This window comes from Heterodontus francisci, chromosome 20, assembly GCF_036365525.1.
Source record: "Heterodontus francisci isolate sHetFra1 chromosome 20, sHetFra1.hap1, whole genome shotgun sequence".
NCBI lineage: Eukaryota > Metazoa > Chordata > Chondrichthyes > Heterodontiformes > Heterodontidae > Heterodontus > Heterodontus francisci.
In genome coordinates this window covers 13,407,422-13,419,734 of record NC_090390.1, presented here as the reverse complement: position 1 = coordinate 13,419,734, position 12,313 = coordinate 13,407,422, and the positions used below count along the sequence as shown (strand labels likewise).

At 51.3% G+C, this 12,313-nt stretch overlaps 1 protein-coding gene across 2 annotated transcripts in view; it reads left to right on the top strand.

Annotated features, from left to right (window-relative positions):
- LOC137380494 (hexokinase-1-like) overlaps positions 1–12,313 on the top strand; it is a 447,865-nt gene that overhangs the window by 407,836 nt on the left and 27,716 nt on the right. For both annotated transcript variants that reach the window (XM_068052395.1, XM_068052396.1), the window contains exon 15: positions 10,976–11,159. In XM_068052395.1, the coding sequence (XP_067908496.1) occupies positions 10,976–11,159 (184 nt within the window). The remainder of the gene's footprint in view (positions 1–10,975; positions 11,160–12,313) is intronic.

Genomic DNA, 12,313 nt, shown 5'->3' with positions numbered 1-12,313 from the left:
CTCGGTGGGAGTGAGTGGGGAATCGGGTCAGTCTCGGAGGAAGTGAGTGGGGAATCGGAAAAGTCTCGGAGTGAGTGAGTGGGGAGTCGGGTGAGTCTCGGAGGGAGTGAGTGGGGAATCGGGGAATTCTCGGAGGGAGTGAGTGGGGAATCGGAAAAGTCTCGGAGGGAGTGAGTGGGGAGTCGGGTGAGTCTCGGAGGGAGTGAGTGGGGAATCGGGGAATTCTCGGAGGGAGTGAGTGGGGAATCGGGTCAGTCTCGGTGGGAGTGACTGGGGAATCGGAAAAGTCTCGGAGGGAGTGAGTGGGGAGTCGGGTGAGTCTCGGAGGGAGTGAGTGGGGAATCGGGGAATTCTCGGAGGGAGTGAGTGGGGAATCAGTTGAGTCTCAAAGTGAGTGATTGGGCATTTCTAAATGAATAATTGAGGCTGTATTAAAATGAGTGATCGGGGATTGGGTGAGTCTTGGAGTGAGTGAGTGCGGAATCGGATGAGGCTCGGAGTGAGTCAGTGGGGAATGGGGTGAGTCTCGGAGGGAGTGAGTGGGGCATGGGGTGAGACTCGGAGGGAGTGAGTGGGGAATCGGGTGAGTCTTGGAGGGAGTGAGTGGGGAATGGGGTGAGTCTCGGAGGGAGTGAGTGGGGAATGGGGTGAGTCTCGGAGGGAGTGAGTGGGGAATCGGGTGAGTCTCGGAGGGGGTGAGTGGGGAATCGGGTGAGTCTCGGAGGGGGTGAGTGGGGCATCGGGTGAGTCTCGGAGGGAGTGAGTGGGGAATCGGGTGAGTCTCGGAGGGGGTGAGTGGGGCATCGGGTGAGTCTCGGAGGGTGTGAGTGGGGAATCGGGTGAGTCTCGGAGGGAGCGAGTGGGGAATCGGGTGAGTCTCGGAGGGAGTGAGTGGGAAATCGAGTGCGTCTCGGAGGGAGTGCGTGGGGAATGGTGTGCGTCTCGGAGGGAGCGAGTGGGGAATCGGGTGAGTCTCGGAGGGAGTGAGTGGGGAATGGGATGAGTCTCGGACGGAGTGAGTGGTGAATGGGGTGTGTCTTGGAGGGAGTGTGTGGGGAATGGGGTGAATCTCGGAGGGAGTGAGTGGGGAATGGGGTGGGTCCTGAAGGGAGTGAGTGGGGAATTGGATGAGTCTCGGAGTGAGTGGGGAATCGGGTGAGTCGGAGGGAATGAGTGGGGAATGGGGTGAGTCTCAGAGGGAGTGAGTGGGGAATGGGGTGAGTCTCGGAGGGACTGAGTGGGGAATGGGGTGAGTCTCGGAGGGAGTGAGTGGGGAATGGGGTGAGTCTCGGAGGGAGTGAGTGGGGAATCGGGTGAGTCCTGGAGGGAATGAGTGGGGAATGGGGTGAGTCTCGGAGGGAGTGAGTGGGGAATGGGGTGAGTCTCGGAGGGTCTGAGTGGGGAATGGGGTGAGTCTCGGAGGGTGAGTGGGGAATGGGGTGTGTCTCGGAGGGAGTGAGTGGGGAATCGGGTGAGTCTCGGAGGGTGTTAGTGGGGAACGGGGTGAGTCTCGGAGGGAGTGAGTGGGGAATCGGGTGAGTCTCGGAGGGAGTGAGTGGGAAATCGGGTGAGTCTCGGTGGGAGTGCGTGGGCAATGGGGTGCGTCTCGGAGGGAGTGAGTGGGGAATCGGGTGAATCTCGGAGGGAGTGAGTGGGGAATTGGGTGAGTCTCGGAGGGAGTGCGTGGGGAATCGGGAAATTCTCGGAGGGAGTGAGTGGGGAATCGGGGAATTCTCGGAGGGAGTGAGTGGGGAATTGGTTGAGTCTCAAAGTGAGTGATCGGGCATTTCTAAATGAATAATTGAGGCTGTATTAAAATGAGTGATCGGGGATCGGGTGAGTCTTGGAGTGAGTGAGTGGGGAATCGGGTGAGGCTCAGAGTGAGTGAGTGGGGAATGGGGTGAGTCTCAGAGGGAGTGAGTGGGGAATTGGGTGAGTTTCGGAGGGAGTGAGTGGGGCATGGGGTGAGTGTCGGAGGGAGTGAGTGGGGAATCAGGTGAGTCTTGGAGGGAGTGAGTGGGGAATCGGGTGAGTCTCGGAGGGAGTGAGTGGGGAATCGGGTGAGTCTCAGAGGGAGTTGTGGGGAATCGGGTGAGTCTCGGAGGGGAGTGAGTGGGAAATCGGTTGAGTCTCGGAGGGAGTGCTTAGGGAATGGGGTGTGTCTCGGAGGGTTTGAGTGGGGAATGGGGTGAGTCTCGGAGGGAGTGAGTGGGGAATCGGTTGAGTCTCGGAGGGAGTGAGTGGGGAATCGGGTGAGTCTCGGAGTGAGTGAGTGTGGAATGGGGTGAGTCTCGGAGGGTGTGAGTGGGGAATGGGGTGAGTCTCGGAGGGAGTGAGTGGGGAATTGGGAAAGTCTCGGAGGGAGTGAGTGGGGAATCGGGTGAGTCTTGGAGTGAGTGACTGAGGAATCAGGTGCGGCTCAGACTGAATGATTAAGAGTAAGTCTATGTGTGAGAGATCTAGGCTTGGATTGGTCTCGGAGTGAAGGATCATGTGGTCTCATGGGTCTCAGAGTGAGTGTTTCAGGGATCAGGTGAGTCTCAGAGTGAGTGATCAAGGGAACAGCTGGTTCTTGGAAGAAGTGATCGCAGTTTGGACGGGTCTCAGAGTGAGCGATCAGGGAACTGTGTGTCTCGATGTGATTGACTGGAGATCAGGTGAGTTTTGGAGTGAGTGAGCAAGAGAACATGAGCGTCTTGGAGTAAATGATCAAGGGAGCTGGTGGATCACGAAGTGATTAATTGAGGGATCAGGGAGTGTCGGAATGAGTTAAATGGAGATTGTTTGGGTCTTGGAATGAGGGATCCAGGATCCGGTGTGTCTCTGGGATTGATTTATCTCAGAGTGAGTGATCGGGGGATTGGGTGTGTTTTGGATTGAGAGATCTGGGTATCAAAGCGTCTCAAAGTGAGTGGGCCGGGATCGGGTGACTCTCGGAGTAAGTGATCGGGGATTGGGTGACCTCAGAGTGAGTGCTTGGGGGATCAGTTGTGTCGGAGTGAGAGAGGTGGGTAACAGGGATTTGCGGAGTAATTGTTTGAGGGATCAGGTGGACCTCAGAGTGAGTGATCAGGGCTTAGGGTGGGTCATGAGGAAATGATCAGCGGATAGGTTGAGTCTCACAGTGTGATCGGGAGATTGGATAGGTCTCAGACTGATTGAACAGGGATTTGCGTAGGTCTCAGAGTGACTGATTGGGTGGGTCTTGTGGGTATCGGAGTAATCGTGAGATCAGGTGTCAGATGGAGTGAGTGATTGGAGGATCAGCCAGACCTTGGAGTGAGTGTATGAGGGAGCAGGTTCATCTTGGAGGGAGTGTTCAAGAAATTTGGTATGTCTCGAAAGGGGTGATGGGGGGATCAGCTGTGCCTCAGAGTAATTGAGGATTGGGTGAGTTTTGGAATGAGTGATTGAGGGAGCTGTTGAGTCTTGGAGTGAGTTATTGGGAGATAGGGTATGTCTTGGAGTGAGTGATTGGGGAATCAGGTGGATCTTGATGTGAATGTCTGAGGGATCAGGTGAGTCTCAGAGGGACTGTTCGAAAAATTGGGTAGGACTCGGAGGGAGTGATCGGGGATTGAGTCCATCTAATTGACGGGATCAGTTGAGTTTTGGAATGAGTTATCAAGGGATCTGTTGAGTCTCAGAGTGAATGATCAACGGAATGGTGGATTCTAGAGTGAGTGATCAACGGAACAGGTAAGTCTTGGAGTGAGTTATTTGGAAATCAGGTGGGTCTTAGAGTGAGTGATCAGGGGTTCAGGTGAGTGTAACATGAGTGATTGAGGGATTGGGTGGGTCTTGCAGTGAGAAATCAGGGGATTGGGTAGGTCTTGAAGTGAATGATCGGTGGCTCATATAACTCTGAGTGAGTGATAGGAATATTGAGTGAATCTCGAAATTAGTGAGCTTCACAGTTTGTGATTGGCGGTGTTACGGAGTGAGTAATTGGGGGATCAGAGAGTCTTGAAGGATGTAATTGGGAGATGGGGTGGTTCTTGGAGTGAGTGCTCTCTGAGTTAGTAATCAGGGGATCGGGTGGGTCTCAGAGACAGCGATTGGCACATCGTCAGATCTCAGAGTGAGTGATCGAGGATTTAGTTGAACCTTGGGCTAAGTAATTGGGGCATCAGGTGCATCTCAGAGTGGGTAATTGAGGTATCAAGTGACTCTCCGATTGAGTGATCGATCGGGAGAGTGGGTGGTTCTCACAGTGAGTAATTGGGGATCGGATGAATTTTGATGTGAGTGATCGTGGGATCGGTAGTGTCTCGACGTGTGATCGGGGATTGGGTGGGTCTCAGAATGAGTGATTGGTGGATTGATTGAGTCAGGGGATGAATGATTGTGGGATTGGATGTGACTCAGAAAGAGTGATCGAGGCATCGGATAAGTCTTGGAATGAATGGTTGGGGGATCAGATCTCAGAATGAGTGATTGAAGGATCAGGTGACTCTCAAGGTGTGTGATCAAGAGATTGAATGAGCGTCGGAGTGAGTTTTGAAGGGATTTTGGGACTTGGAGTGGATGATCGAGGGTGTGGGCGGACATCGGAACGAGTGACCACAGGATTGGGTAGGTCTCAGAGTGAGTGATTGGGGTTCAACTAGGTCTTGGAGTGAGTGAGAGATCGGGTGAGTCTCAAAGTGAGTTATCGGGAGATCAGGTGCATCTCGGAGTGCATGATCAGGGATCAGGTGAGTCTTGGAGTGAGTATTCAAGAAATCGGGTGTGTTTTGGAGTGAGTGATCAGGAATTGGATAGGTCTCAGAGTGAATGGTAGGGTTCGGGTGGGTTTTTGGTGTGAGAGATCAGAGAATGGGGAGACGTTGCAGAATTATTAACCGGGGGAGTGGGTGGATTTTGGAGGGAGCGATCAAGGGATAGTATTGATCACAGAGAGCATGGTGAGGGGATAAAGTTACTCCGAGTGAGTTCCTCAGAGTAGTGTCTTTAGCTGCTTCATAAATGACCTTCCGTCCATCATAAGGTCAGAAGCGGGGGCGATCACTGATGATTGCACAGTGTTCGACTCCTCACATACTGAAACAGCCCATGTCCATATGCAGCAAGACCTGGACAACATCCAGACTTGGGCTGATAAGTGGCAAGTAACGTTCATGTCACATAAGTGCCGGGCAATGACCATCAAAGGCTGCAAAAGCTATGGGCTCTGACAACATTCCAGCAATAGTACTGAAGACCTGTGCTTCAGAACTTGCCGTGCCAAGCTGTTCCAGTACAGCTACAACACTGGCACCTACCCGGTAATGTGGAATTTGCCCAGGTATGTCCTCTCCACAAAAATAAGCCAAATACAAGCCACCAATTACCACCCTCTCAGCAAAGTGATGGAAGGGGTCATTGGCAGTGCTATCAAGCGGCACTTACTCAGCAATAACCTGCTCACTGACGCTCAGTTTGGGTTCTGCCAAGGCCACTCAGCTCCTGACCTCATTATTGCCTTGGTTCAAACATGAACAAAAGAGCTGAACTCCAGAGGTGAGGTGAGAGTGACTGCCCTTGATATCAAGGCAGCATTTGACCGGGTATAGAATCAAGCAGCCTTAACAAAACTCGAGTCAGTGGGAATCGGGGGAAAATCCTCCGCTGGTTGGAGTCATACCTAGCACAAAGGAAGATGGTTGTGGTTTTTGGAAGTCAATCATCTCAGCTCCAGGACATCACTGCAGGAGTTCCTCAGGGCAATGTCCGAGGCCCAACCATCTTCGGCTGCTTCATCAATGACCTTCCCTCTATCATAAGGTCAGAAGTGGGGATGTTCGCTGATGATTGCATAATGTTCAGTACCATTCGTGACTCCTCAGATACTGAAGCAGTCCGTGTAGAAATGCAGCAAGACCCGGACAATATCCAGGCTTGGACTGATAAGTGGCAAGTAACATTCGTGCCACACAAGTGCCAGGCATTGACCATCACAAACAAGAGAGAATCTAACCATCACCTCTTGATGTTCAATGGCATTATCATCGCTGAATCCCCCACTATCAACATCCTGGGAGTCACCATTGACCAGAAACTGAACAGGACCAGCCACATAAATGCTGTGGCTACAAGAGCAGGTCAGAGGCTAGGAATTCTGTGGCGAGTAACTCACCTCCTGACTCCCCAAAGCCCGTCCACCATCTACAAGGCACAAGTCAGGAGTGTGATGGAATACTCTCCACTTGCCTGGATGGGTGCAGCTCCAACAACACTCAGGATGCTTGACACCACCCAGGACAAAGCAGCCCGTTTGACTGGCACACCATCCATCACCTTCAACATTCATTCCCTCCATCACCAATGCACAGTGGCAGCAGTGTGTACCATCTACAAGATGTACTGCCGCAACTCACCAAGGCTCCTTCAACAGCACCTTCCAAACCCACAACCTCTACCACCCAGAAGGACAAAGGCAGCAAATACATGGGAACACCACCACCTGCAAGTTCCCCTCCAAGCCACACGCCGTCCTGACTTGGAACTATATCACCGTTCCTTCACTGTCATTGGGTCAAAATCCTGTAATTCCCTTCCTAACAGCACTGTTGGTGTATCTACACCCCAAAGACTGCAGCGGTTGCAGAAGGCAGCTCACTACCAGCTTCTCAAGATTAATTAGGGATGGGCAATAAATGCTGGCCTAGCCAGCAAACCCCACATCCCATGAATGAACAAAAGAAAATCTCCAACAAGAGAAAATCTAATCATCACCCCTTGATGCTCCCTTCCCAACAGCACTATGGGTGTACCCACAGCAGATGGACTGCAGTAGTTCAAGAAGGCAGCCCACCACTACCTTCTCAAGAAAAATTAGAGATGCACAATAAATGCTGGCCTAGCCTGCGATACCCACATCCCATGAACAAATTTTTAACACGAGTACTTGGGGATTGGCTAAATCCCGGACTGATTGATGAGGGCACTTGGAGTAAGTCATAATGGATCAGGTGGAGCTTGGAGTAAATTGGGTGAATCTCGGAGTGAGTGAGCGAGAGGTCAGCCGAGTCTCGGAGTGGTTGCAAGGTCGGGTATATGTCAGAGTGAGTCATTGGGAGATGGCGTGTGACTAATTGAAGGATTAGTTGATCTCGGAGTAAGAGATCGGGGGTTCAGATGACACTCAAAGTGAGTGATCGGGGGTTTGGATGAGTCTCGGAGTGAGTGATTGGTTATTGGGTGGGTCTCAGAATGAGTGATTGGGGGATCAGGTGGGTCTTCGAGTGAGTGATCAGGAATCAAGTGTTTCTCAGATTAAGTGATCGAGGGATGTGGGGTCTCAGAGTGAATGATTGTTGAATCAGTAAGTTTTCAAGTGAGTGATCAGGGGTTCAGGAGTCTCTGATTTGGGATTGAGGGAACTGTTGAGTTTCGGAGTGAGTAGTCAGGGGATTTGCTGGAGCTTGAGTGAGTGATTGGGATCAGATGAGCCTTGGAGTGTTTGATCTCGGGATGGGTGAAGCTCGAAGTGAGTGCTCAGGGGTTCAGGTAAGACAGGAGGGAGTGATTGGAGGATGGGGTTTATCACGGAGTATGTGATGGAATCTTCAGGGGCTCTCAGAGTGAGTGATTAGTGGATCACGTGGGTCTTGAAGTGAGTGATCAGGGGGTTTGGGTGAGTCTCTGAGTAAGTGATCGGAGCGATTGGGTGGGTCTTGGAGGGAATGATCAAGGAATCAGGGCAAGCTGAGATTGAATGATTGGGAGATCGTGTGGGTCTCAGAGTTAAAGCCTGACTCGGGTATAAAATTAAAACCTGACCCGGGCCTGACCCGACCACAGCCGACCCGAGCCCGAGTCTTTTAATTTTTTTTCACATCTGACCCGTTCCGGCTGCAGGCTATTCCTGCAGATGGAGTTGTGGGGAATCATGGGTAAGCCTGATCCCGTGACTTCCCGGAAGCAGCACTGTCCAGCCCCACCCGACCCAAGCACGAATGCTGGGCTTGGAATATAGACCCGACCCAACCCGAACCCAACACATGTAGTTGGGTCTAGTTGGGTTCGGGTCGGGTAGCCAGGTTTTACTCAGAATGACTGCATGGGGCATCAGGGGTTACCTAATTTGTGATTGTGGATCAGGTGAGTCTTCGAGTGAATGATTGGGGATTGGGTGGGTCTTGAAGTGAGGAATAGAGGGATCGGGTGGATAGGAGTGATTTATTGGGGGATTTGTTGAATCTGGGACTGACTGAGCGGAGGTTTGGGTGAGTGTCATGGTGAACAATTGGGAGTTCAGGTGACTCTTAGAGTGTGAGATCAGAGGAGCAAGTGGGAATCCAAGTGTGTAATCAGCGGATCGGGTGGGTCTCTGAGTGAGTGATTGAAAGGATTAAATGAGTCTCAGAAAGAGTGATTGGGGATTGGGTGAAGCTCGGATTGATTGATTGGGAGGTCTCAGAGTGAATGATTGAGGCGACCAGGGATTACAGAGTGAGTGGAATGAGGTGTCTTGGAATGAATGTTTGGGGTATTTGGTGTGTTCTGAAGTGATAACAAAAGGATCAGGTGGGTCTTGGAGTGAGTGAGTGGGGGATCAGGTGGGTCTTGGAGTGAGTGAGTGGGGGATTAGGTGGGTCTTGGAGTGAGTGAGTGAGTGGGGCATTGGATGGGTCTTGGAGTGTGAGTGGGGGATCGGATGGGTCTTGGAGTAAGTGAGGGGGGATCGGATAGGTCTTGGGGTGAGTGAGTGGGGATCGGATGGGTCTTGGAGTGAGTGAGTGGGGGATCGGATGGGTCTTGGAGTGAGTGGGGGATCAGGTGGGTCTTGGAGTGAGTGGGGGATCAGGTGGGTCTTGGAGTGTGAGTGGGGGATCAGGTGGGTCTTGGAGTGAGTGAGTGGGGGATCGGATGGGTCTTGGAGTGAGTGAGTGGGGGATCGGATGGGTCTTGGAGTGAGTGAGTGGGGGATCGGATGGGTCTTGGAGTGAGTGAGTGGGGGATCGGATGGGTCTTGGAGTGAGTGAGTGGGGGATCGGATGGGTCTTGGAGTGAGTGAGTGGGGGATCGGATGGGTCTTGGAGTGAGTGAGTGGGGGATCGGATGGGTCGTGGAGTGAGTGAGTGGGGGATCAGGTGGGTCTTGGAGTGAGTGGGGGATCAGGTGGGTCTTGGAGTGAGTGGGGGATCAGGTGGGTCTTGGAGTGTGAGTGGGGGATCAGGTGGGTCTTGGAGTGAGTGAGTGGGGGATCGGATGGGTCTTGGAGTGAGTGAGTGGGGGATCGGATGGGTCTTGGAGTGAGTGAGTGGGGGATCGGATGGGTCTTGGAGTGAGTGAGTGGGGGATCGGATGGGTCGGAGTGAGTGAGTGGGGGATCAGGTGGGTCTTGGAGCGAGTGAGTGGGGGATCGGATGGGTCTTGGAGTGAGTGAGAGGGGGATCGGATGGGTCTTGGAGTGAGTGAGTGGGGGATCAGGTGGGTCTTGGAGTGAGTGGGGGATCAGGTGGGTCTTGGAGTGAGTGGGGGATCAGGTGGGTCTTGGAGTGAGTGAGTGGGGGATCGGATAGGTCTTGGAGTGAGTGAGTGGGGGATCGGATGGGTCTTGGAGTGAGTGAGTGGGGGATCAGGTGGGTCTTGGAGTGAGTGAGTGGGGGATCGGATGGGTCTTGGAGTGAGTGAGTGGGGGATCGGATGGGTCTTGGAGTGAGTGAGTGGGGGATCGGATGGGTCTTGGAGTGAGTGAGTGGGGGATCAGGTGGGTCTTGGAGTGAGTGAGTGGGGGATCGGATGGGTCTTGGAGTGAGTGAGTGGGGGTATCAGGTGGGTCTTGGAGTGAGTGAGTGGGGGATCAGGTGGGTCTTGGAGTGAGTGATTGGGGTTTGGATGGATCCTGGAGTGAGTTATCAGTGGAGCACCCACAGGAGGTCCAGGAGCAACGCTGCACCCAGGCCACAGGTAGGTCAGGATGGGAGGGGTCTTGCGGGGCGGATGGGGGTGGCGGTTGTGGTGTAGGTGGGTCAGTAGCAGGCCCTCCCTTCCTGATGCTAGGTCCCTCGTTCAGGCACTAAGTGCCTTTTAACACGGGAGCACCCCCACCCCCCCCCCCCCCCACCTCCAGAGCCAGCAAGCAGCCCACACTGTTTTTACCACGTTTCCCGTGTGGCGACAGGGCCTCCCGCCACTCGGGTAATTGCAGCAGTGGCAGGATGAGCTCCTTAATTGAGCATTAATTGCCCAGCTCAGGGCCTCAAATGGTGGCGGGGCAGAAGGGCCGTTCACAGGCCTTCCCACCTCGGACTAAATTTCAGTGGAGGCGGGACAGTGGCAGGTCCCCCCAACATCACCATCTCACCCGATTATATGCTCTCCTCATCTCCAAACCCACCACGTGGGAGAACATAAAAGTCCTCCCTGGATTTCTGCATTTAACTGTGCATGTGCAGACTCCAGAAGTCTCTGTCAGTTTTGGAGGAACAATGACACAGAACACTGACAGTTTCACCATCATTACTGCTGCACAATCTGAGCCAATGTTTCTGGTTATAGCAGACTGGTGGTTCCCAGCTTTATACTAAATTAGCTGTTCTGAGTAACACTACCATTGGCTTCAGCTCCCTGGGCTTAGGGCAATGAGCCAGGTTCCTGACATTAATCACTCTCTAGTGATGTCTGCTGAAAGCAGGTGTGGATGTTGAGTGACATGACTTCTGGGCTCACCTTTTTCTGCCAAAATAGCATGGCAACACAAGCTGTCTAGGACAATATTGGCCAATAGAAATCACTGACTAGCTACAGGTGTGGCTACGGTGACACTGGTTTAAATTGCATTATGTGACTAGCAACTAATATATTCAACAACATTGGTCTCGGCTCACCCTTGAAGAACAGAGTGAGCTACCAGATGGCTGCTGGGAGCTATACAACCATTTCCTAGATTCAGCATCTTTAGCAGACGGGGAGGTGGCAAAGGAAGAAAAAGAGAACTTTTTAAAACCATGTTATGAACTTGTTCTCTGCTTTACTTGTACAACAGGAACTGGCTGTAACGTCTGCTACATGGAAGAAATGAGATACATAGAAATAGTGAAAGTACAGGAAAAGAGGATGTGCATCAACACAGAGTGGGGAGCATTTGGTGATAATGGGTGTTTAGATGACATCAAAACTACTTTTGACAAATTGGTGGACGTCAATTCGTTAAATGTTGGACAACAAACGTAAGTTAGTATTTCATATAACATTCCTTGTTAATGCCCATTTCTTCTTCTCCTCTCCTGAAGATGTTCATCCGTGCTGGGTTGTGGTCCCGTGGGTGGCAGGTTCCCTTTGATAGCCTTCATGCATTTGATTGGAGAGTGTGTCATCAGGCTACATTACTGTGTCAGGCAGTGTATGAAGCCCAATCACATTGCATCTTCCATCACAAACTGTCAGATAGTGATCAGGAGCATGGACCATGATCCAGGCCACAGAGGCCACCTGCTCAACTTAACTCAGCAAAGGCCAGGAATTGAACTTCATAGTAGTCATAACAAGATGGATGATTGATAGCACAAATAGAAATAAATGAGTATGATATAATAGCCATTACAGAGATGTGGTTGCAAGGTGACCAAGGCTGGGAACTAAATATTCAAGGGTATTTGACATTTTGGAAGGGTAGGAAGAAATGAAAAGGAGGTGGGGTCGCTCTGTTAATAAAGGATGAGATCAGTACAAGATCTTGGCTCGGAAGATTAAGGTGTAGAATCAGTTTGGGTGGAGATAAGAAATATCAAAAGAAAGAAGTCACTGGTGGGAGTTGTATAGGCCCCCTAACTGTAGCTACACTGTAGAACAGAGTATAAATGAAGAAATAATGGGTCTTGTAGGGAAGATACTCCAATATTCATGGGTGATTTTAATCTTCATATTGTTTGGAAGAATCACATTGACAAATGTAATCTGGCAGATGAGTTCATAGGGTGTATTCAGGACAGTTTCTTTGAACAATACATTCTGGAATAAACCAGGGAGCAGGCTATTTTAGACAGGATTAATTAATGACCTCATTGTAAAGGATCGTTCAGGCAAGAGTGATCATAACATGATAGAATTTCACATTCAGTTTAAGGATGAGAAATTTGGGTCTGAAACTAATGTCTTAAACTTAAATAAAGGAAATTACAAGGGTATGAATACAGAGCTGGCTAATGTGGACTGGGAAAATAGGTTAAAAGGTAAGACGGTAGAGAAGCAGTGACAGACATTTAAGGAGATATTTCATAACTCTCAACAAAGATGTATTCCATTGAGAAAGAAAGGCAGTATGAGAAGGATGCAACATCCATGGCTAATGAAGGAAGTTAAGGATGGTATTAAATTGAAAGAA